Raw genomic sequence first — 25,406 nt, 5'->3', positions numbered from 1 at the left:
AGGGCCATTGCATTAAAGAACACTAATGCTTTTATAAGAATTTATGCATGTTAACAGCACTTTTAATGCATGGAAATTAGCTTGCAAAAATATAATACAAAACTATTCTAATGAGGTAATGTATGCATGCTAATTGCTTTGCAGAGGTGTAGTCAGGTTTTTGCATTAACATACATAGATAAAGTAGGTGCATACATTACAATCTGCCTCATTTGCATGTCACTAACATCACCGTTAGTACACTTGACAAACATTGCAATAACAGCTGATGTTAATCTACTTTAGTACATTAACCCCTTAATATTTTAACTGTGATAAAATTCATGTTTCCAGATGGTACCACAGTTGTAATTGATAAATATTCTTCTAAGTTTGCAAATACCCAACTGTGACTTGTCTGCCTGCCTTAAACTATCCCAAGGCTCTCAGACTATATCCGAGCCTCAATTGGCCACATCACTAGCCTAGTATGCATTCCTAAATACAGTAGGTCCAAACAAACAGAATTTATAACTTGCCTAAGTCAAATGTCTGAGTGAAATGTGGTGAATTTGCCTCTCACAGTTTGTTTAATTAAACAAAACAAATTGTACAATATTTTTAAGAGGATACTTTGAAAGTATTTACCCAAGTAAAATGGCCTGATTCAAAAATTGCCCTTCTCAAACTTAGCTGAAATAATGCATGGGTTATATAGCACACATTAAGATGAGGCTTTCATGTCCCTGAAGGTCTCATCTATATACCTCTCTGTCTGCCTCAGCTCCTCCAGGTCTGCTACTCTAGCCTCCAGAGATCGGACTCGTTCTCTGAGAGCCAGGAGCTCTTTGCATCGCATGCACATGTACAACTTCTCACCGGTGGGTAAAAAATCATACATGTGACACTCGATGCAAAAAACTGGGAAGCCCCCCTCTTGCTGCTGGACTGCTGCCTTCATCTCAATTTTGATCAGTTCTTAGTTAAGTTTTAGGTTGCTATGGGAGTAGGAATGTGTCTAACGTCCTTTAAATGTATTAATGAATTCACTATGTGTCTGGTAGTGGCCTACCGGGGTCTGATCGAATTCTCAATAAAGTTTTTGTTGATGTTTTGTTTTTTTTTTTTTGTGAAAGTGGCACCTGCCTATAAATTAAGGGATGAGCTAGGGTTGGGAAATACAAACAGTCTAACTTCAGTTAGTCAGCCTGAGTGACTCACTGCTCTCTTGATTAACAAATGTTGGTCCCTATTCAAACCCAAGCACACTACCTCAACACCTTTCCAAGGTGAGTAACTGAGCTGAACTATTCAACTTTTTTACTTAGGTATACACTGCTCCTAGCTTATTTCTAGCTTCTGGCTACTTTTTGGGTTGGTTTTTTTTTCTTCAATACAAGCACTCAGTATTAAATACACACACTCAGTTCTTTAAAAGTCTGGAGAACACTCAGTTCTGCAGACTTTTAAAAATAAACACACTACCTACTGCTACCTTATTGACTGACTAAAAATACAAACAGTCTAACTTGTATATTCACTGCCTACCTACTGCTACCTTTTTGACTGACTATTTAAAAATACAAACAGTCTAACTTGTTTATTCACTGCCTTTCTGACTGTTAAAGGCAGAAACACACAAACACACTAAATAATATTCCCAAATAGTTAACTTTGCCCCAATACTTTTAAAAAAAGACAATGTCCCAAGCAAAAACTTACTGATTCCTTTCAGCCACCAGCAAGGTGATCCTCTCCTCTCAGTGTTCCCACCTTCTCTTCTCAGACCCACTCTTCTCTCCCCACCCCACCCTTGCTTTCTTTTCCTGTCCTCAGTCCCTGTTCTAATTTCAGCTCTCTCCCTCAACCTCTCATTTCAGCCTTCTCCTCCTTCCATTACCCCTTTCCCTTCCTTAGCCTCCAGTCTCCCTCTCCTCTCTCCCCTGCTCTCCCCCCCCCCCCCATATTGCTCTCTCTCTCCCCATTGCTTCTTCTCTTGCTGTCTCTGCTCTTGCCCCATCCCCGGCTCTCCTCATTATCCTCTTCCCAGCATCCAACTCACCTCTGTAGGTCTCCAATCTGGAGCAGGCAGGGAGCTGGTTGAAGGGTCACAGCCACTAAGGTGTACTGGCAGCAGATGTGAGTCAGCCTGGAGATGAGATGGCTGAGAGGAAATATGATAGAGGTCTATAAAATCTCAAGTGGGATGGAAAGGGTAAACAGGAAATTGTTATTTACCCTTTCAAATAGTATTAGGACTAGGGACATTCCAAGAAGCTAATAGGTAGCATATTTAAAACATATTAGAGAAAGTATTTTTTTTTACCCAGTACACAATTAAATGATGAAATTTGTTGCCAGAGGATGTGATGAAAGCAGTAAGCATAAGAACATAAGAACATAAGAAAATGCCATACTGGGTCAGACCAAGGGTCCATCAAGCCCAGCATCCTGTTTCCAACAGTGGCCAATCCAGGCCATAAGAACCTGGCAAGTACCCAAAAACCAAGTCTATTCCATGTAACCATTGCTAATGGCAGTGGCTATTCTCTAAGTGAACTTAATAGCAGGTAATGGACTTCTCCTCCAAGAACATATCCAATCCTTTTTTAAACACAGCTATACTAACTGCACGAACCACATTCTCTGGCAACAAATTCCAGAGTTTAATTGTGCGTTGAGTAAAAAAGAACTTTCTCCGATTAGTTTTAAATGTGCCCCATGCTAACTTCATGGAGTGCCCCTAGTCTTTCTACTATCCAAAAGAGTAAATAACCGATTCACATCTACCCGTTCTAGATCTCTCATGATTTTAAACACCTCTATCATATCCCCCCTCAGTCGTCTCTTCTCCAAGCTGAAAAGTCCTAACCTCTTTAGTCTTTCCTCATAGGGGAATTGTTCCATTCCCCTTATCATTTTGGTAGCCCTTCTCTGTACCTTCTCCATCGCAATTATATCTTTTTTGAGATGCGGCGACCAGAATTGTACACAGTATTCAAGGTGCGGTCTCACCATGGAGCGATACAGAGGCATTATGACATTTTCCGTTTTATTCATCATTCCTTTTCTAATAATTCCCAACATTCTGTTTGCAAACAGTCTAACTTTAGTTAGTCAGCCTGAGTGACTCACAGCTCCCTTGATTAACAAATGTTGTTCCCTATTCAAACCTAATCACACTACCTCAACACCTTTCCAAGGTGAGTAACTGAGCTGAACTATTCAACTTTTTTACTTTGGTATATACTGCTCCTAGCTTATTTCTAGCTTCTGGCTACTTTTTTGTGGGGTTTGTTTTTTTTTTGTGGTTTTTTTTTTTGTTTTTCAATACAATGCACTCAGTTATTATTAAATAAAACACTTAGCTCTTTAAAAGTCTGGAGGACACTTTAATAGTCAGGCAGACTTTTAAAAAATAAACACACTACCTACTGCTACCTTATTGACTGACTAAAAATACAGTCTAACTTGTGTATTCACTGCCTACCTACTGCTACCTTATTGACTGACTATTTAAAAATGCAAACAGTCTAACTTGTTTATTCACTGCCTGACTATTAAAGGCACAAACACACAAACACACTAAATAATATTCCCAAATAGTTAACTTTGCCCCAATACTTTTAAAAAAAAGTCTAAATAATATTCCCAAATAGTTAACTTTGCAAATACTTTTAAAAAAGTCAATGTCAATGTCCCAAGCAAAAACTTACTGATTCCTTTCAGCCACCAGCAAGGTGATCCTCTCCTCTAAGTGTTTCCACTGAGTTGGGTTTAAAAAGGGATTAGACAAGTTCCTAGAGGAGAAGTCCATAAACCATTATTAGCCACATAGACTTGGGAAAGCCACTACATATCTCTGGTAATGAGTAAGAAGGACTGGATCTATCATTTGGGATCCTGAGGGGTTCTAGAAGGAGTTAAGGAGTGAGAAGCTGAAAGAAGAATTGGGGTTTCCTCAAAGCCCTACAGGAGTTGAGAGTTAGAAGAAACAGAGAGTGTGTTTGAAGAGACCAAGACCAGAGAGGATTGAAGTAAAGTGAGAAGCTGTGTTAGAGTTCTGCAGGACCCAAGGGAAAGTGGTACTTGTGAGAAATTCCAGTTGTGTCTAAGGAACTGCATCTGCCTACTGAACCAGACAATCTGAGCAATACCAGTATTTTTAACTAGTGTTCTTATGTTCTAAGTCACTCACCAGCTGTTGCCTCAAATATACGTGAAAAGGTTTTATTAGTTTTTAACTCTTGGCCTACTTTGTTTTACATCTATCTTGCTAATGCTTATGCTCTTCCCTGTTTTTCTCATTTGGGTCTGCCTTCCATGTTTTTGAAAGATGCCCTTTCGATTTTAATTGCTTCTTTCACCTCATCATTAAACCAATCGTTTGGTCTTCCTTCATCCTTTTTTTAATACATGGAATGTTTATTGTCTGGTATTTTTAAACAATGTCCACATCTCATGCAAGTTTTTAACCTTGGCAACCACTCCTGTTAGTTTTTCTAACTAATTTCCTCATTTTATTCTATCTCCTCTTATAAAGGTAAATGCTACTGTGGTAATTGTACTTACTATCGGGCCGATACTGTAAAAGTCGTGGGAGAGCACAAGCTCTCTCGGCGCGCGCACAGGCCTCTCTCCTGTGCGTGCGATTTAGTATCAGCCCGCATGCAAATGAGGGCCTGCGGTAAAAAGAGGCGCTAGGGACACTAGCGCATCCCTAGCGCCTCTTTTTTGAAAGGAGCGGCGGCTGTCAGCGAGTTTGACAGCAGACGCTCAATTTTGCCGGCGTCGGTTCTCAAACCTGCTGAGAGGCACAGGTTTGGAAACTGGACGCCGGCAAAATTGAGCGTCCGGTTTTCAAGCCGTGGGCTGATTTTAATTTTTTTTTTTTTTTAATTACTTTTAACTTTTGGGTCTTCCAACTTAATATCGCCATGACTTTCCCGGTGCCTGCATAAATTAACGCCTACCTTTGGGTAGACGCTAATTTCTGAAAGTAAAATGTGCAGCTTGGCTGCACATTTTACTTACTGAATCGCATGGGAATAACTAATAGGGCCATCAACATGCATTTGCATATTGCGGGCGCTATTAGTTTCGGGGGGGTTGAATGCATGTTTTTGACACGCTATTACCCCTTACTGAATAAGGGGTAAAGCTAGCACATCGAAAACGTGCGTCCAAATGCGGGTTAACAGTGCACTCTGCTGGAGTGCACTGTACTGTATTGGCCTGTATCTGACTTCCAATGATTATGTCAAATGTAATTGCATTATGATCACTGTTACCAAGCGGATCTACCACCTTTACCTTTGCACCAAGCCCTGTGTTCAACTGACAACTAGAACTACTAGTCCCTTCCTTCCCCCTCGTTGGTTCCATGGCCAATTGCTACATGAAGCAATCATTTATAGCATCTAAGAACTTTATCTCCCTAGCTTGTCCTGATTTACCAAATCAATAATGGGATAATTGAAATCTCCCATTATTATTCGAGTGCCAGTTTTATTAGCCTGTCTAATCTCTGTTAGTATTTTACAATCTGTTTCCTTATCATGGACCATTGGGCAGTAATATACCACCACCACTACCAAACGTTTCACCATCACACTTGGAATTTTCATACAGAATGATTTCAGAGTCAGTTTGTTTCCTGCGGAACTTGTTACGGTTTATGGACCCTTGGGCCGGCCTGCAGATGATGAAGAAATGCTGAGGAGAAGTCCGCAGAAGATGTAGTGGCCAGAAGGCGGAACGGAGCCAGAAGACCAACCAAGGGCTTCACCACTGGAAGCCCGAGATCCCCCCGGGAGGAGCCTGTGAGGACCTGAGTTGCTTGGACTTAGGTGCAGTCTCCCGGAGAGGAAAGTCCAAGGTAGAATCCGGATGTCGCAGTGGAGGCAGAGAAGCAGAACATATGGACGGTCCGAGGGTCAGGGCTGGCAGCAGACAGGAACTCCAAAAGATGTACCGAAGTCAGGAACCAGGAAGGAGCCAGAGAATACTGCAGCAAGTAGGAGTGGCCCGCGGGAGGTAATAGCCCGGTCGCGGACCCGCGACTGGGATCGCAACAGTACCCCCCCTCTTATGCCCCCTCCCCGGAGGTCCAGGATGGTCCAGATGAAACTTGTGCAAGAGAGAGACTTGTCCAATATGTTGCTGGCAGGTGACCACATCCCTCCCAGGATAGTAAATACTCCCACCTGTAATGATGTACTTGGTAAATGGTCTCCGCTATACCATCTATCTCAAGTGGCTCAGGTGGTTTCCGATGGAACCTGGAAAGGATCACTGGTTTGAGCATAGAGACGTGGAATATGTTGTGAATCTTCAATGTATTTGGGAGCCGTAAGTGTTAAGATACTGTACCAACTCTCTCGGCAACTCAGAATGGCCCAAAGAACTTAGGCGCCAGATGCATCGAAGGTAGGCGAAAGTGAATATTCTTCGTGCTTAACCAAACCTTGTCTCCTGGCATAAACACTGGGGCTGGTCGGCAATGTTTATCGGCAGATCTCTTAAATGTAGCAGCTGCGTGCTGCAGTCTTACTTGAATTGAGTCCCAGAATCCATGGAGTTGTTGAGCCGACATCTGGGCTGCTGGAGATGGTACAACTACTGGCAGTGGTTAGGGTAACTTGGGTTGTCTCCCATAAACAAGCTGGAAGGGAGATCTCCCTGTGGCCAAATGGGTGTGATTATTGTAGGAAAATTCGGCCCATGGTAATAGGGACACCCAATTATTTTGTCTCTCTGTCACAAAAGCTCGAAGGAAAGCTTTTAGGGATTGATTAGTGCACTCTGCTTGTCCATTACACTGGGGGTGAAATACGGAGGTGAAATCTAAGTGAACTCCAAACCTCTTGCACAGAGCCCTCCAGTATCTTGCTGTAAACTGTGAACCTCTGTCAGAAACGAAATGAAGCGGTAGTCCATGAGCTTGAAAGATATCTTGCGTAAATAGCTAAGCCAACTCCGACGCTGAAGGAAGCTTGGATAGCGGAACAAAATGAGCCATCTTGGAGAATCGATCCACAGTGACCCAAATGACTGTCTTCCCTTCGGATAGCGGAAGATCTACTACAAAGTCCGTGGATAAGTGTGTCCATGGCGCCACTAGAATTGGCAATGGTTACAGAAGTCCCCAAGGGTGACCCGGTAGGGGCTTCTGTTTGGCACAAGTCGTGCAGGAGCTTATGTACATTCGGACGTCTTGTCCCATGTGAGGCCACCAGTAATACCAGGAAAGGAGTTCTAACGTCTTTACCCTACCAGGGTGGCCAGTTGTGAGAGAGTCATGTGCCCATGAGAGAACTTTCCTCCTTAGACAACTGGGAATCACAGTTATGCCTGCTGGGACTATGTCTGTGCTGGCCACACTAACCTTTACTGGATCTAAGATGTACCGAGGTGGGTTAGCCAATTCTTCAGGCTCTGTAGTACATGATAATGCATCGGCACGTATATTCTTAGTTGCGGGTCTATAGCGCAGTGAGAATTGGAAGCGGCTGAAAATAGTGACCAGCGGGCCTGTCTAGGGTTCAGACGTTGAGCTCAACATAAGATTTCCAAATTCGTGTGATCTGTATATACTGCAATGGGATGTTGAGCCCCCTCCAACCACTGTCGCCACTCTTCAAATGCCAACTTGATAGCTAGGAGTTCCTTGTCCCCAATGCCATAGTTCCTCTCTGCTGCAGAAAATCTTCGAGAGAAATAAGAGCAAGGAAGCAACTTCCCCTTGCTGGAAACTTGACTGAGGACTGCACCTACTGCAATATCAGATGCATCCACTTCCACAATGAAAGGTCGTTGAGGGTCTGGGTGATGTAAGCAAGTGTCCAGTAAGAAGGCCTTCTTCAAGTCCTCTTTGGCATCGGTACCTTTCTTAGTGAGAGCTGTGAGGGGTGCGGCTCTTTGACAGTAGTGAAGAATAAACTATCTATAAAAGTTCGCAAACCCGAGAAAATGCTGGAGGGCTTTAATTCCCACAGTCCGAGGCCATTCCTTAATGGCAGACACCTTGTCTGGGTCCATATGGAATCCAGTAGATGAAACTATATAGCCCAGGAATGGGAGTGACTCCTGCTCAAACAAGCATTTCTCCAATTTTGCAAAGAGACGATTGTCCCTCAAGATCTGTAAGACCTGTCTCACGTGGTGTCGGTGGGTAGACACGTCCTTAGAGTAGATCAAGACATCATCTAGATAAACAATGACAGAAGAATGTAACATCTCCCAGAGTACCTCATTCATCAGGTTTTGGAAGACTGCTGGGGAATTACATAGCCCAAAGGGCATAACAAGATACTCATAGTGTCCGTCCCGGGTATTTAAGGCGGTCTTCCACTCGTCCCCAGGGCGGATTCGCACAAGATTGTAAGCCCCACGGAGATCGAGCTTGGTGAAAACCTTGGCCCCCTGTAGCCAGTCGAGTAGTTCAGAAATGAGTGGTAACGGGTACCGATCCCATCGTGTGATAGCATTAAGTCCTCTATAGTCGATGCAGGGCCTGAGGGAACCTTCCTTCTTTCCAACAAAAAAGAAGCCTGCTCCAGCTGGGGATTTGGAGGGGTGGATGAATCCACGGGCTAGGTTTTCCTTGATGTATTTTGACTTAGCTTGCGTCTCAGGAAGAGACAGAGGATAAACTCGCCCCCTGGGCGGCATTGTCACTGGCAATAGATCAATAGCACAGTCGAATGGCCAGTGCTGTGCTAGAAGTTCTGCCTTCTCTTTGGAAAATATGTCTGCAAACTCTGCATACTGGGAAGGTATGGCAAGCAAGGTGGTCATTAAGACCATACTGGGCCGAGGCAATGTCGGTAAGCAGGAGGAAAAACAGTTCAAACTCCAGGCTGCCACTTGTAGAGTATCCCAATGGATAACAGGTGAGTGTTTCTGGAGCCAAGACAGCCCTAACACGATGGGGTGGATGGCTTTCTCCAAGACCAGGAAAGAGATCTCCTCTGTGTGAAGGATACTGGTACGGAGGGTCACTGGAATGGTAGATGCAGAGACACACCCTGGAAGTAATCCGTAATGGTGGGTCACGAGAAAGAACCGGGATCTGTAGCTGTTGTACTAAGTTGCACAGGATAAAGTTCCCTCCTGCTCCTGAGTCAATACATGCGAGCGTAGATAAGGTTCCTCCGGGATACTCGAGGGTTACTGGGACTGTACATTGAGGAGCAGGGTTGATGCAGCCTAGGGATAGCTCCCTTACGACACCTAGGCTTTTGTGTTTTCCGAACGCTCTCTACACTGGGCCAGGAAGTGGCCCTTGCTGCCACAGTACAGACAGAGGCCCAGTGTTCGACATCGTCTCCTTTCTTCCAGAGTCAGGGAGCTACGTCCCAGCTGCATGGGTTTATCCGTATGAGAATCGTATGAGGGTTTGATTGAGGTTGTGGAGACATCAGAGGCCTGGAGAAGGCTGGGGCCAGAGAGACATGCCTCCAAGGTTGTCTAACCTCATGAGCCCTCTGTTAAAGCCGGCGATCTATTCTACCTGCCAGATCAATTAGATTGTTAAGATCATCTGGAAGGTCACTGGCTGCCAGTTCATCCTTTATGCGAACGGATAATCCTTCCAAGAAAATGCTGCGTAAGCTGTCCTCTCACCAGCCCAACTCTGTAGCGAGAGTGCGGAACTCAATAGCATAGTCTGCAAGTGACCAGGACCCCTGGCGCAGCTGTAAAGGTTCCGTGGTTGCAGTGGAGTGGCGTGCTGACTCGTCAAACACCTGCTTGAAGTTGAGCACAAATTGCTGGAGATTACTCAACATGGGATCATTGCGCTCCCACAAAGGCGAAGCCCAGGCCAGAGCCCTCCCATCCAGTAGCGACAGGATGTAAGCAACTTTCACTGAGTCAGTCAGAAACTGAGTCAGAAGAAGAGAGAATCTGATATAACATTGGTTTAAGAACCCCCTGCAGTGCTTGGCATCACCAGAGTATCGGGGTGGAGCTGGCAACTGCGTGGAAGCAGCTGGCCCAGGAACTGGAGCCAGAGGGTGAACCGGGGAAGCCTCCGGTGGGTTAGAATCCAAGCGATTAGCCAATCGCTCGACGATGGCTGCTATGACATCCAGACAGTGTTGCTGCTGCTGTAGCCGTTGTGCCATTCCAGGAATGGCCTGTAGTTCCAAAATATCCGCCAGGTCCATGGCCTTGCAAACTGTTAAGGTTTGTGGACCCTTGGGCCAGCCTGCGGATGATGAAGAAACGCTGAGGAGAAGTCCGCAGAAGATGTAGTGGCCGGGAGGCGGAACGGAGTCAGGAGACCAACCAGGGGCTTCACCTCTGATAGCTCGAGGTCCCCCCGGGAGGAGCCTGTGAGGACCTGAGCCACTTGGACTTAGGTGCGGTCTTCCGGAGAGGAAAGTCCAAGGTGGAATCCGGATGTCGCAGTGGAGGCAGAGAAACAGAACGTACGGATGGTCCGAGGGTCAGGGCTGGCAGCAGACAGGAACTCCAAAAGATGTACCGAAGTCAGGAACCAGGAAGACAAGCCGAGAGGATCAGGAAAAAGGCTGGATCAGGAACAAGACTGGAACTGCAACTTGACGACTCCAGGGAGCGAACCTTGTTGGAAGGCATTGGCTTGGAGCTGCAGCTGGGTTTAAATACCCTGCCGGTGTCTGACGTCATCTGGGAGGCTGGCCGATGTTTTCCGCCACTGTCCCTTTAAATCAAATCCCCTTGCACGCGTGCCTAAGGGGCAGGGATAGAGAGAGCAGCTCGGCAGCGTCTCCCTCATAGGGCTGCCACCACCGAGAAGGCCTACCAAGGCCAGGGGAGAGCCAGATAATACTGCGGCAAGTAGGAGAGGCCCACGGGAAGTAAGAGCCGGTCGCGGACCGGCTACCGGGATCACAGCAAAACTTTCATCCCGATTGACTCTTAATATATAGTGCCACCTTTCCAGCAATTTGATCTGCCCTGTCATGTCAATACAATTTGCATTCTGGTATTACAGTGAACCATTGATTATCCATTTTCCACCAGCTCTCCGAGATGCCTCTTATATCTCTATCTTTATTTAGTATCCTGCTGTAACGAGGCAGGAGCCTCTGGGTACTTCTTGATAGAGATGTGAATCGTGTGATGGATCGTCTTAACGATCGATTTCGGCTGGGAGGGGGAGGGAATCGGATCGTCGCAGTTTGGGTTTTTTAAATATCGTGTAAATCGTGTAAATCGAAAACCGGCACACTAAAACATCCCTAAAACCCACCCCGACCCTTTAAAATAAATCCCCCACCCTCCCGAACTCCCCCAAAATGCCTTAAATTACCTGGGGTCCAGTGGGGGGGGAGGGGAAGGGGGAGGGCGGGAAAACCGGCACACTAAAACAACCCTAAAACCCACCCCGACCCTTTAAAATAAATCCCCCACCCTCCCGAACCCCCCCAAAATGCCTTAAATTACCTGGGGTCCAGAGGAAGGGTCCCGGTGTGATCTTTTCCTCTCGGTCCTCCGTGCATTGTAGAAATGGCGTTCCGGACCCCCGCTGGACTTTTGGAAAGTCTTGTGGGGGTCAGGAGGCCCCCCCAAGCTGGCCAAAAGTCCCTGGGGGTCCAGCGGGGGTCCGGAACGACCTCCTGCAATCGAATCGTTTTTCCGTACGGAAAATGGCACCATTTTCCGTACGGAAAAACGATTCGCGGTAGGAGATCGTTCCGGACCCCCGCTGGACTTTTGGCAAGTCTTGTGGGGGTCAGGAGGCCCCCCCAAGCTGGCCAAAAGTCCCTGGGGGTCCAGCAGGGGTCTGGGAGCGATCTCCTATGCTCCTGACGTCGGGGGACAAAAAAACAAAATGGCGCCGGTGCTACCTTTGACCTGTCATATGACAGGTCAAAGGTAGCGCCGGCGCCATTTCTACAACGCACGGAGGACCAAGAGTAAAAGATCACACCGGGACCCTTCCTCTGGACCCCAGGTAATTTAAGGCATTTTGGGGGGGTTCGGGAGGGTGGGGGATTTATTTTAAAGGGTCGGGGTGGGTTTTAGGGTTGTTTTAGTGTGCCGGTTTTCCCGCCCTCCCCCTTCCCCCGATTTATGATTTTTTAACGATAAATCGGGGGAATTGTTATTGTATCGCGGCTCTAACGATTTTTGACGATTTAAAATATATCGGACGATATTTTAAATCGTCAAAAAACGATTCACATCCCTACTTCTTGACTCACTGGTTATGCCGTCTACATCTTGGGTGTAGACTGTCCTGTACCAGTAAAAAATAAAAGATCAGGACACTCACAAGCAGCTTAAACCTGGTCTTGCTTCACCTCTATTCAGGTCCTTGGCCTTATACCTCCATTTTCTCTTCCCAGGGTAAACCACTGAACCAAATACATTCCTTGTAATGGCTACAGTGCCCCCTTCTGCCTTGGAGGACTAGATTCACAGGGCTTCTTCATGTTAAGACCCAGATTAGCACTCATGGCCCTTCTCTGATTGGGTCAGGCTGCTCCTTGCTGTGAGTCTTTTGTTTGATGCTAGTATTGCTGCAGAACACAGGGTACAAGCTAAACCCCATAGGCAAATGCCTGCTTTAGAACCAGCTGTTTAATTCATCTCTCCCCTCCATAAGTAATGCAGTATAGCCCAGCAGCAGCAGCTCTAGATCCTGGGAATTTTAATCCTTCCAGTTTACAGGTCAGGATATTAGGTGCTCCTACTCTCAGGCACCAGGCTACTAATGCTAAAGCTGCCAGCCTCTGTATCAATTCTCAACCTTCACAAGTTCAACAGCCAGATATTTTAATAATGAAGTTTTATTTGCTTCTTTTTTCTGCGACTTCAAAAACACAGTTCTCTATTACAAAAAAAAACCCCGTCACAGTCTTTTTCGGGTAGCAATCTAGTTTTCATTGAAATCACAGTTTATATTATTGGATTCAAACACAATAGTTGCAGCTTTTCATTCAGGCTACTCAACCTCAGCTCAGACATTCTAACAAATAAAAAGAAACAAAAACCAGCACATCTACTTGCCTAGCTGTTCTTCCTAAGTAGTCTCTTTAATTGAGGCATGAATCCCTTGAGGATTTCTCGCTTAACTAAAAGAGGTTTTCTTTCAGATAGGTCTATTTTTTTCAGACAGCTATCCCAAAACAGGTCCCACATCCACAGTTTTCCTTCACTTGGGGCAATTCTGTTTCTGTGTACCTTGATTATTTGACTTGTCACTAGCTGAAGCCTAATTTATCTGTAGTTTAAATGCAGAGCTAGAAACACAGGCAGCCTTTTTACTCTCATGCACTTCCAAGTTCTTCTGGCTAATTTAAAGACCATTTTACTCCAGAGTAATTTTCAAATACAGCTTCTTAATTCAGAAAGACCTTTACTTTTATGTAATTCAGCAGCCCTGCTTGGTAACTTTACACATCTTTACCATGCTGCAGTGTCATGCCTTCTTTTCTGTCTCTCAGAGCAGTCAGTTCACAGTTTGGCTGATTAAAGACAATTCCTCTCTCAAACTAACAGTGAAATCATTCAGGGTTCCTTAACCAGCATAGCATAAAAAAAATCCACGTAGCTTAATGTTTGTGTTCTCTGTTAACTCCTGATCTGATTCTGCCTCATTTTCAGACTCTTCCATCCTGCTCGGCTATGTTCCAAGTTCTGCTCCTCTCAAGGGCTGATTACCAGGGGCTTTCTTCTACCCTGTGTCTGCCCCAGGACTCTCCCCTTGTCTTCCAAAAGCCTTCCCCTTTAGCTAATAGCCAATCTGTGTGGGGTTTAGGGACTCCACCCAACACCTACTCCTCCTAGCTGAGACTCTCAAAGCTAGTGAGCAAGGGCTGCAAGGTTGTCTAGTTCAGCCATTTTGTAATTCCCTTTTCCTTTAGGCTATTCAGATCCTAACCAGATCTTGCCTTCAGCTTCTGAGGTACCAATTCCTGCACAGGGTCTAGGACAACTATTAGTGAATCATCACACATGCAATTCTAACTCTCCAATCTTATTTCTCAAACTTCTGGCATGCACACGCAGACATTTTAAAGTTTGTTTGTTTGTTTATTTGTGTTTTTATTTTTATGTGTATTCACAATCTGCTTATTAGCAGATGATACAGGCACTTTGGAGTCATTCATATCTATGCGCCCTTTATTTAAATCCATCTGGGCCACTTCAACCTTTCCCTAGTCTCTCTAATAGGATTTTCTAACTTCCCTGTTTTGGCATTATCCTTTGAAGATACCTACCTCTGAACTATGGTGTTTCTAAATGATTATTCGCTTTCCCTTATGATTTAGTTTAAAAGCTGCTGTAATTTCTTTTTAAATATTAGTGCCAGCAGCCAGCAGGTGAAGGCAGCAGTGATGGATTTGCAGAGGTCTTGGCTTTTCTCCCTCTAACTCTACCTTCTGATTGTTCCAGTGGACTTGTCTGGAAGAAAGGTCTTTTGCTGAGTAAGCAAGGCTTGTGTGACCCAGTTTCAGAATGAGGAAGGGTGCTGTCAAAATCTCCTCACCAAAGTCCACAAAAATCTCCCTCTAAGGTGGTGAATTACTGTTTCCCCTTAAATGACCAAAAAGGGGATACAGACGATCTTCTTGCCCTGGCCTCTGGATATGGGCCATGTTTGTACTTCAGACAGGACCAGGATCTCCCCTGGAGGCAAAACCAAAAACTCACCCCCCCCCCCCCCCAACAGAACCTCTAAACAATAGCCTCAACTAAACTGGAGGCAGATACTTACAGGCAAGGAGTATTCTGAAAGATATCCTTCTCTCATAGAAGGTTAAACCAGGAGGCCCCAAATTTAAGTCCAGGAGGCAAACTGCTCCTCACTCCTGGAAAGCCAACTCAAAATGACCACACTGCTCTCTCCTAAGCCCTCCTTGTGCACCCAGGAGCTCACCACTCCAGCAGCCTTAGAGGAGGTGTTGTTTTGAATGGTAAATCTCTCTACTACTTGCTAACCCCAGGGCTGGGAGCTAGGGCCATCTAGTAGAGACCTAGAGGGCTTCTACACCAATAAAAAGTATCACCTTATTTTATTTTGTTTGTCAACCTTTATTTCAAGTGGACTAGCATTGCGACCACACCACTAATATCTCTGCTGTATCTATGTCCTATAGAAAGGGAGGGACAAAGAAGGAATGTGGAATGGAAAGTAGGGGAAGGGGACAGTTGGACAGTTTTCTCAGCTGCACTAATTGCATTTTGATGATCACTTCTGATCAGCTGACTAGGCTGCATTGATTTCTCAATAACATTTAGTACCCAACTATCAGTAATTTGTTTCCTACTCACCGTAATAGAATGAGTCATGATTAATTCATTCAGTATTAATGTGGTAGTTCAATGTTATTTGAAAGGAATGCCAATATAACAGCTATAAATCAATGCACAATTGTTTCAGAGCCTTAACGACTTTTCTGACTTCTAGTGTTATACAACGCCCACTAAAAAGCAATGATTCAGCCAATGGCTGTGTGTTATGCTATACTGGTGCCATGTGGTTGTATTGCTGCTCAAAGTATTGATTATGAAATTATGCAATGTGTTTGTTTTCACCATATTTAGAACACCATAGTAGACTAACATTTTATATTGGGAAAAGTTTCCACACACACACACACATACCCTGCAGGACTCACTTTTCCAATTATTTTTGGGTTTTTTTACTGCTGTCCCCCAGCACTGATCAGTGCTGGGGGACAGCAAGTTGGGATCTTGTTGTACTGCAGCATGAAGCTGGTGAGATCAGTGGCAGGCAGCTCAGCCTGTAAAACCTGTTACAAGTGTGAAGGTTAGCTGCTAAATATATAATTGTGGGTATTGCATGAATCATTTTTTTTCATAAATAAAAATTCTTTACCTAATTCTTGATGTGAAATAAGTGAGAGTGCTGATTTTTTGCTTTTTTTCGTTAGTAGTGTAGAAATATGTAATCCTAGTCATAAAACGATATATCCTTCCTTTGCTGAGCAATGGCAATATTGTGGGTCACAGGCTGATGCAGAGCAGTTTTGTACATGGTCAGTTTCTGTTAGTCTATGCCATTCCTATCTTGGCCTGAATTAACCATTAGCCACACAAAGCATTACCCTACAGTCCCACCCAATCCCTAGGTCTCACATTATTTTATTTATAGTTGTTTTTTTTATATCGTCATTTAGACGAGCCTTCACAGCGGTTTACAAACTTCATATAAAACAGGACCCCATTTTCTAGTTTTTTTGTTACTCAGAGCAGTGACCCTATTCCAGCATACTTCTTTTCACATTTACTGTTTATGCTTTCTAGTGGGAGAGGTAAAGGAAGGAAATTCCATGAGGGTTTTATTTTTCTACAGAGAGAAGTTTTGCAAAATTACTAAATATAGGGGAAAATACACTCTACTAGATAAAATATATTATGTTCTATGTTTAGTTTCTACAACCTCAGAATACATTTAACTGTTCTTTGATATTCTCTTTGTCTTATTCTGCATTTTTCTGCAGCCCAGATGACTTACTAAATGCCTTGAATGAAGGTATAAGCCGTGCCGATGTAATCATCACATCCGGGGGGGTGTCTATGGGAGAAAAAGTAAGATAACCCTTCGTTAGGGTCCTACTCAGTCCCTTTGTACCATTATACTCAACTTAGTACTGTGTTGAATTCTACAGTACTACTATAATACTAGTACTGTACTCAGTCCGGTAATACCACCATACTCACCTTCATTCTGTACTGTGCCTTCTTATACTGTTTTATTCATGTTAGATGTGAATTCGGTCCTGTTATACCATGCTTACCTTAATACTGGACTCCATCTTACTGTGCTGCTGTTCCACTGTATTATACTCATGTTAGCACTGTGCTTAGTTCTAGTAAATTGTTATATTCGTGTTCTATAGTAAGTCCTTTTGATAATATTATATTTGTACTATGCTCAGGTCTGTAGTGTTGTTATACATATTAGTGGTCAGCTTAGACCTAGTGCCCATTGAAAACATTGACTGGTGGATTTCACAAGACATTTTGTTTGGGAAGTAAAAATGAGGCAATCAGCTTTCCAGCTCACCACAAAACCTGGCCACCATTTTATTTGATAACTTCCAGTGTCTTGATGTCCCGGTCCTTTGTTTAATGTTTTAACATCACAAGAGATCTTTTTCTGTAGGACTACCTGAAACAGGTGCTGGATATAGACCTTCATGCACAGATTCACTTTGGCCGGGTATTTATGAAACCAGGGTAAGACATATTATTATTTGTTTCGGTATTTGTAAAAACAGACTATTCACAGCCTGATTACTCATATATACAGTATTTAAATGAGCTATAATTGTATCATAATTAACAACAAGTAACATTATGAATCCCTTAACAATTTGCTACAATAATTAACAGATTTACTAGAATACTTAACATTCTACTTCAACATTTAATTCACTGTGTGTTCACCAGAGAAAAATCACTTTCCAATGAAAGGTGAAGTTCCTTTTTAATTTGAGGGCCAATTATTTATTCTGCTTTTTCTGAGGGGGTTTTCTTGTTTGGGAATGTGGGACTAGCTTGCTCTATCCTCAAATCATGATAAAAAATCACTACCAGCAATATTGACCTCTTGTTGATGCACAGTATGGTATACCCATAGCAAAACATTTCAACATATCCGTCATTCAGATTAACCTTAAAAGAGCAATACCAAAATGTATACTATGAAAACCAAAATAAGACTAATCTCTTGTTTTCATGTGGGTCCCAGAGACTCAGGGAGAAAAAATGATTGGCCCAAAATAACACAGAGTCTTGAACTCATGTTCCAGGAATCCTTGTGAATGCTCCAAACAGTAGTCCATTCCTTGTCTTATAAGTATTCAGCCATCAGTTAAATGAAATAGTCATTAGGTTTTCACCATTTTCTCTAGTATTTAATTGCAGAAGAAAAATACTGTACATGTTTGAGGTTGACAATAATTTCTTTAATTTAGCACTTCAACATAAAGCAAAATACTAAATACATCGAAATGAAATAGCTGCTTCTTATTAAACTGTGTTCTACAGCCTATTTGTCAACATAATGACTGCACCATGAAGTATTTTGAAGTCTAGCTTGAAAATAATGGGATTTTTTTTTTATTTTCTTGTACTGAAACATAGAAACATAGAAATGACGGCAGAAAAAGACCAAATAGTCCATCCAGTCTGCCCAGCAAGCTTAAGGTAGTAATAGCCACTCTGTGCAGGTTATTCCCAAGCCTTATGATACTCCTAAAAACTGAAGCTAGCAACAGTTTTTACTGGGTGATGAGCTTTCTTGAAAACTCAGACAGTGTTGCTTGATATTCTTTGCTTATGGATTTGGCCATGGAAGCAGTCCTGTGCTTTTTACCTTATTGTATGCGTATCAGTACCCCAGACCATAGAAATCGGACCCGCTTGGTTGTTATGTGTATCCAATTCCCCTTTTCCCCTGCCGTCAAAATGGGGAGCAATATTGCAGTTGCATTAAAAGCATCAAGGCTTATTGGTTAAGGGTAGTAATCTCCATGCCTTCTGTTAAGGGTAGTAACCACCGCACCAGCAAGTTACCTCTATGCATGCTTTTCTCATTTCCGTCCTCTAGCCTTTAGAGATCCACAGTCTTTATTCCATGCCCCTTACAATTCTTTGACTGTTTTCTTCTTCACCACCTCTTCCAGAAGGGCATTCCAGGCATTTACCACCCTTTCCTTCAAGAAATATTTCCTGTCATTGGTTCTGAGTCAGCCCTCCAGAAGTTTAATTTCATGACCCCTAGTTCTGTTTTCTTTCTAATGGAAAAGTTTTGAAGTTCATGCATCATTAAAACCTTTTAGGTATTTGAAGGTCTGTGTGCAGTGGTTGTGTGGAAGTATATTTTATATTATGTTATAGAACACTCTACACACAGTCTGGTAAAGCAAAACTTCATTTACTAAATTTAAATTAAATATCTGAATAATAAATAAGCAAAATAATATCAACACTGAATACAGTCTCACAGTAAACTGTACATAAATCAATACAGGTAAACAGAAGACAGAAATAAACATAGAATATTAACAAAGAATAATAAAGAACAGAAGAAGAAGAACACCTTCCTTATACTTCCTCTTCATATAAGCCAATGTTCATAGGAAATCTGTAGGACTTTACGGGCCCAGGGACTCTGAAGAAGAACAGCTTGCTCTGTGTTCCTCTCAGCTTATCCAACTGAAATAAGCATAATGCTATGCTTTATATATCCCTCTCTACAAGTTAGGTGCTTCAATTTCACTTTACCCAGGAAGGTATTTCAGTACCAGACTTTTGATCTCCTATTTGGTAAAAGACATCAGTTATTTAACTTATTATCAGCTCATTGGTGTAGGTACTAGTCTTTAGCATTTGATCTTCCCAGGTGATAAGAAATACCAAATGTCTTAGTCTTTGATGTCTCCAGAGATACCAGATGTTGCTTGGGGCCATCCCTGCCCTTAATCTGCACATTGGTGCCAGGAAGTCTCAGGAATGAGGGAACAAATGGTAATAGTGTCATGCCTTTGTACAATATTTGTATTTAAATTATATGCAATATATTGATTCATACTTATCAATCATTGGAGACTGTTCTGATCTATAGCTGTCTATTAGCAGTACAAAGTCTTCCGGAGACCTAGCTAACTGTTTAAAATTATCTTTCCACAAGGTCTGTATCATATCTCCCCTACACCTTCTATCTTCCAGAATATACATATTCAGATCCTTCAGCCTCTCCTCATAGGTCTTTCTATATAGACCCTGCATCATTTTGGTCCCCCTTATTGCCCTTCTTTGGACTGTTTCCATCTTGTCTCTATCCTTTTTGAGATACGGATTCCAGAACTGAACACAGTACTCCAGGTGAGGCCTGTACAAGGGCATAACCACCTCCTTTTTCTTACTGGTTATTCCTTTCTCTATGCAGCCCAGCATTCTTCTGGCTTTAGCTATCACCTTGTCACATTGTTTCACCATCTTCAGATCACCAGACACTATTCCTCTAAGATCCCTCTCTTGATCTGTGCACATCAGTCTTTCACCCCATCACATACAGCTCTTTTGGATTACTGTATCCCAGCTGTATGACTCTGCACTTCCTGGCACTGAATCCCAGCTGCCAAATCTTCGACAAGTTTTCAAGCTTTCTTAAATCTCTTTTCATTCTCTCTACTCCTTCAGGCATGTCCACTCTGTTGCAAATCTTAGTATTTTCCCCAAACAGACAAACATTACCTTCTATCCCTTCTGCAATGTCGCTTACAAAGATATTGAACAGAACCTGTCCCAACACTGACCCCTGTGGCACTCCACTTAGCATGATCTTTCTTCAGACTAGGTTCAATTTACAATTACACATTATCTCCTATCAGTCAACCAGTTTGTAATCCAATTCTGCAGGATTTACATTTTTTGGTGTCAAAACTAAATCCCAGTTGATGCATTTGTATGATGTTACTGGGTTCTTGGCTTTTCATGGTCGAGTAGAAGATTTAGTGGATTGGCTGAGATGAAGCCTTCACTGTGTAAGGCTAATAGACCTCTTTGTTGTGGAACAGCTCTTCCTTTGACACATTTAAACTTACAAGCAAAGAAAATAGCAGATAACTCTTACATACCAATGGGTCCAGACCCAGAAAAACAATTCAGACTGAGAACAGTGTTGGTGGTTCCAAAGGTGTCTGTCTTATTCACAGGAATACAAATATTTACCCAGCCCACATATACAGGTAATTGACAATGAAGTTAGTATCTTCACTTGTCCCATGAGATAGCAGCAAGATATTCCATTCACACTATTTTTGAGGAAAACATGAAACCTCCCAGAAGACGAGGAAAATCTCTCTAATGATGGTTTGCATAATCTTCTTAGTGGTTTTTGTAGTAGATCCAAAACTTAGGAACTGGAAAGTAAATTAAAACACTCCATCCTAGAAAATCAGGAATACAGCAAAACAAGTGCTGAGTCTTTTGCACCTCCTGCAGAAATGATCACAAAGAAACAATATTAGAACCCTGAGAGGTCTCACCACACACTCATAATTCAGGGATCTCCAGGCTTATTAGCAAGGGCTTAAGGGCATATACCTCATTAGAGGCACTTGGCAATACGACACTAGTGCTACAATTAGAACCGTGTTTGTGACCTTTGAAATGCTCATGCATTACCACCACTGATAATGCAAAGACCAGTGTGGGCCACGGTAATGGCAGGCCTGATGAGGGCTGTGATCCAACCAAACCCCATCCTTCCCCACAAACCTCAAGACCACTGCAGGCCAATTCCCCACAATGCCCTGAGACACTAAAAAAGGCCTCTACAAGTTGATCCAGTCCACTATCATAGAAACATATAGAAACATAGAAATGACGGCAGAAGAAGACCAAATGGCCCATCCAGTCTGCCCAGCAAGCTTAGCACTTTTTTTTTTCATACTTATCTGTTACTCTTGGCTCTTAGTAACCTTTTGGTTCTATTTCCCTTCCACCCCCACCGTTAATGTAGAGAGCAGTTTTGGAGTAACCGCCGCAATAAGCAAGCTACACCCATGCTTATTTGTTTACCCAGACTATGTAATTTAGTCCTTGCTGATTGCTGTCTGTATATAGATCCATTTTTCTTCATTCCCCCTGCCGTTGAAGCAGAGTTATGCTGGATATGCATTGAAAGTGAAGTATCGGACTTTCTCCCCTGCCGTTGAAGCAGAGAGCTATGCTGGATATGCATGAAGTATCAGACTTTCTCCCCTGCCGTTGAAGCAGAGAGCTATGCTGGATATGTGTGAAGTATCAGACTTTCTCCCCTGCCGGTGAAGCAGAGAGCTATGCTGGATATGCCTGAAGTATCAGACTTACTCCCCTGCCGTTGAAGCAGAGAGCTATGCTGGATATGCCTGAAGTATCAGACTTACTCCCTATCCTTGCCCCCTTTCCCCCATGTCTATTCCTTTGGAGTTCTTCAAATCAAAACTTAGGGACAGGAGGGAGCACTTCTTCCTGCTGTCCCACTGGCATCAAAATCCAAAATGGTGCCAACCTTTGCCTTACAACACCCCAAGGTTTAATCTGTGTTAGCTGGTGGATTAATAAAAATCATGTTGCTTGCAGCAATTTGTGATATCTTGTTTTCGTATTAATGAGCTGATTTACATTAATTTGCATATTATTCCGCTCATTTACTTTTTCACATTTGTACACATTGACTCCACATTAACATGGATTAACATGCTAAAGTATGTTAATGCAAGTGTCAATGCATATGTTAGCTTTAACACACTTTAATAAATAGAATCCTAAGTTTGTTTTCTATTTATTGACATTGGAATACAAGTATCTTGATTACTGGATATTTTCACCTCAAATAATGGCAGTTACTTTATAGACAAAGATATTCATGTCAATCTATTGAAAAGCATCAGCTTTGGATGAACCATCACAAAGAATGTGGCTTACCCAATGTCTATTAAAGCAGTATGTCAATGATTTTCATCTTTCCTATCAGATCATACTTCTAATCACAGATAGTTATGGAGTCATCTAAATCATACCCCTGGAAATTAATGCATGGACTACCACAAAGGGCAGTATTTGTGTAATGTTTATCTGACTTCTTTGTGCGAGGTATTAAGATCAGTAGGTTTTGTTGCCACATGTTTGTCAACAATGTACAGACTTTCTGTCCATTAGAAAGAGAATCCTCATGAGGGATGAGTTAGAATTTCCAGAGGTTTTCAGAATGTTGTAGATTGGTTGGAGAATCTCAAATTGTCTCTGAATGTGAAGAAAACAGAGGCACTTTGGATTGAGAAAGGAGTTTGCCCAGCAAATTTGAAGATTCAGATAAGGGGTCACACTATTCCATTGTGATCTGAGGTGCAAAATTGTACGTACTAGTTTGATAATATGCTGTCTTTCAAACACAGATCTCTGAGGTGGTTTCCTCTTTTGGAATCTTATGCGGGTCACAAAAAAGTTTGGCTACAGTTATCCAGGCATTAATATTATCATTAAGTAAGTGTGAGGTTGATCTGGTTCAAACAACAGTTACAATCCACAATTCCATGTTCGTACCCGGATCAGTCCAGACTCCTGGGTTTATTCAACCCTGCCAGCAGATGGAGACAGAGAAAAGTCTCGCTGACACTGCTTGACCAGGCATTAATATTATCATTAAGTAAGAGTTAGGTTGATCTGGTTCAAAGAACAGTTATAATCCACAAATTGAGGTTCATGATACTCTTTTATTGAAAGTAAAGCAGTCCATATGTAACATGCAGATTCAGTCTTAAGTCCTCCACATCTGTGTTTCATTTAGAAGCTGCTTCGAGAAGGACAAGGAATGTATGCCAATGGCTTTTCATACACTCAGTCAATTTTCTGTGCAGTTCATTTTCCTTTCCCGAGCAGCTTCTAAGCAAAATATGGATGTGGGGGACTTATGACGGTTTGATTCTGCAAGTTACATATGGACTACCTTACTTTCAATATTATAACTTTTCTTTGAACCAGATCCACCTCACTCTTCCTTATCAATATTTGCTCATGGGGTTGGTGTGTTTCACTTTTTTGATTAATGTTATCATGGCTGCATTATTTAATGCCCTTTACATAAGTGTGCCCCAGGTCACCTTAAAGAGATTTCAGCTGGTCCAGAACACTGCTGCTAGAATACTTGGAAGGTTAAAAAGGACCATTTAATTTGCCACTTTTGAAACAATTTCATTTGTTGCCAATAGTGGCCTGTTGCAAGTTTAAGGTTTTGATGTTAGTTTTCAAGGCAACCAATAGCAAATGTCCAGAGGTTCTTGCCAGAATCTTGAGGCTGTGTGTCCCAGCGAGGCGTTTGCCATGAATAGTGGAGGAGTATATATGTGTTGCGGATATCAAGGAATTTCAGCTAAAATTGTAACCACCCCTTTCCTCAGGGTCACCTTCAGAGACTGCACAGGTGGTGAGAGACACTGCTGCAGCTCTGGGATCAATCTCAGTCCTCCAGGGATCGCCAGGTGGGGACCAGGAATCTTCTGGGAGGCCCAAGGGGAGACTTACACAGAAGAACTCAATGTCCACACAGTAGATTGGTTCCATAAAATAGAAAATAATTTATTGTTCAAACTCTAAACAGAATCTTCAAATATTAGGAACAGAATAGTAATCTCTGGAGTCTGTCCCTGTAGCAAACAGCTAAAACCAGTTCAGAATCTAACAGTAGAAATCTTCTTCAATAAGGAAAGACAGAAAAAAGTCTTTAACCTCAAAGTCTTCGGGGTAGCAGCTTCTCAACAGAAAAAAATTCTCTTAAGGTCTTCACCTTGGCTTCCCCAGCAAGAACAAATACCCCTGAAACTTCTAGGGCTGAGTTCCCACCAGCCTACCCCTTTCTCTTGGGTAGTCAGCTTAGACTGTCACTGCTGAATCTCTCTAACATCTTTGCTCACATTTCTCTAACAATGCCTGAGAAAGCACCATTTATCTTCTCCCAAACCCATCCTTTTTGGGGGAATGAACCTCCTACTATTATCCTATCTACAGCATCCTATCACACAACATTAGCTGACATCTTATCTCATCACCCTTCCATCCCCTCCTTAACAAGAAGGATCCTTGCAATTTACAAGAATTCTGCATGCACAAAGCTCTCTGCCTTCTCACTGAACCTTGGAGAGCTGGAACCCTCTAGAAAACCTTCTTAGTGACCCTAGGCAGGGTTACACAAAGAGAGGTGAATTTTAAAAGTCCAGCATGTGCATTAATTAAGGGATACGTGAATAAATCGGGTTTGCGCATGCCAAGCAGATTTTAAAAGCCACCAAGATACATCTCCTGCAGTGCGCACATCTCGAAAGTTTCCAAAAAGGGACGGGGCGTGGGCATGGTCTGGGTGGGGCATGAACCTGAGATGTGCATGTAAATATTTATGCGCCCCAGCGTGCGCCAGGGTCCCCTGTCACGTAACTTTACTTCTGCTATAGATGACATATAACTTAAAAATTAAAGAAAACTAGGCAGATCTGTGGGGTTTTAAGGGTCGGGGCTAACTGAGGGGAGTGGAGGCTATTAAACTAGGGGGGATTGGAGGAGCTATCACTTAACTTTGCGAACTGGGGACGAACTGGTAAAACTGTGAATGGCATCGGCATGTACCTTTACAAATCCCCTGATTTACGCCGGAGAAGTGGGCACATGCGCACGCCCACTTAAAATTTTGTGCGCGTGGCCAGGCTATTTTATAACATGCATGCACATAATGGCTGTGTACCTGGGCGCCAGCCGACGAATGCACGCAAATGTGCACACGCGTGCTGGTTTGAAAATTACCTTCAAAGAATTAAGAAATGTGTCTTTTTAGTGGTGAGACCTACTTTGCAGAATGAATTACCATTGTCACTGAGTTTACAAAGGGGATTACCATTGTTTTCTGTAAGGAAACAAAA

At 42.9% G+C, this 25,406-nt stretch overlaps 1 protein-coding gene across 7 annotated transcripts in view; it reads left to right on the top strand.

Moving 5' to 3' along the window:
- Window positions 1-25,406, top strand: part of GPHN (gephyrin) — a 1,154,395-nt gene that overhangs the window by 1,105,699 nt on the left and 23,290 nt on the right. For all 7 annotated transcript variants that reach the window (XM_029598877.1, XM_029598878.1, XM_029598879.1 and 4 more), the window contains 2 exons: window positions 16,446-16,533; window positions 17,111-17,184. In XM_029598877.1, the coding sequence (XP_029454737.1) occupies window positions 16,446-16,533; window positions 17,111-17,184 (162 nt within the window). The remainder of the gene's footprint in view (window positions 1-16,445; window positions 16,534-17,110; window positions 17,185-25,406) is intronic.

The sequence above is a fragment of the Rhinatrema bivittatum genome, chromosome 4, assembly GCF_901001135.1.
Source record: "Rhinatrema bivittatum chromosome 4, aRhiBiv1.1, whole genome shotgun sequence".
Lineage (NCBI taxonomy): Eukaryota > Metazoa > Chordata > Amphibia > Gymnophiona > Rhinatrematidae > Rhinatrema > Rhinatrema bivittatum.
This window is presented reverse-complemented; position numbering and strand designations above follow the sequence as displayed.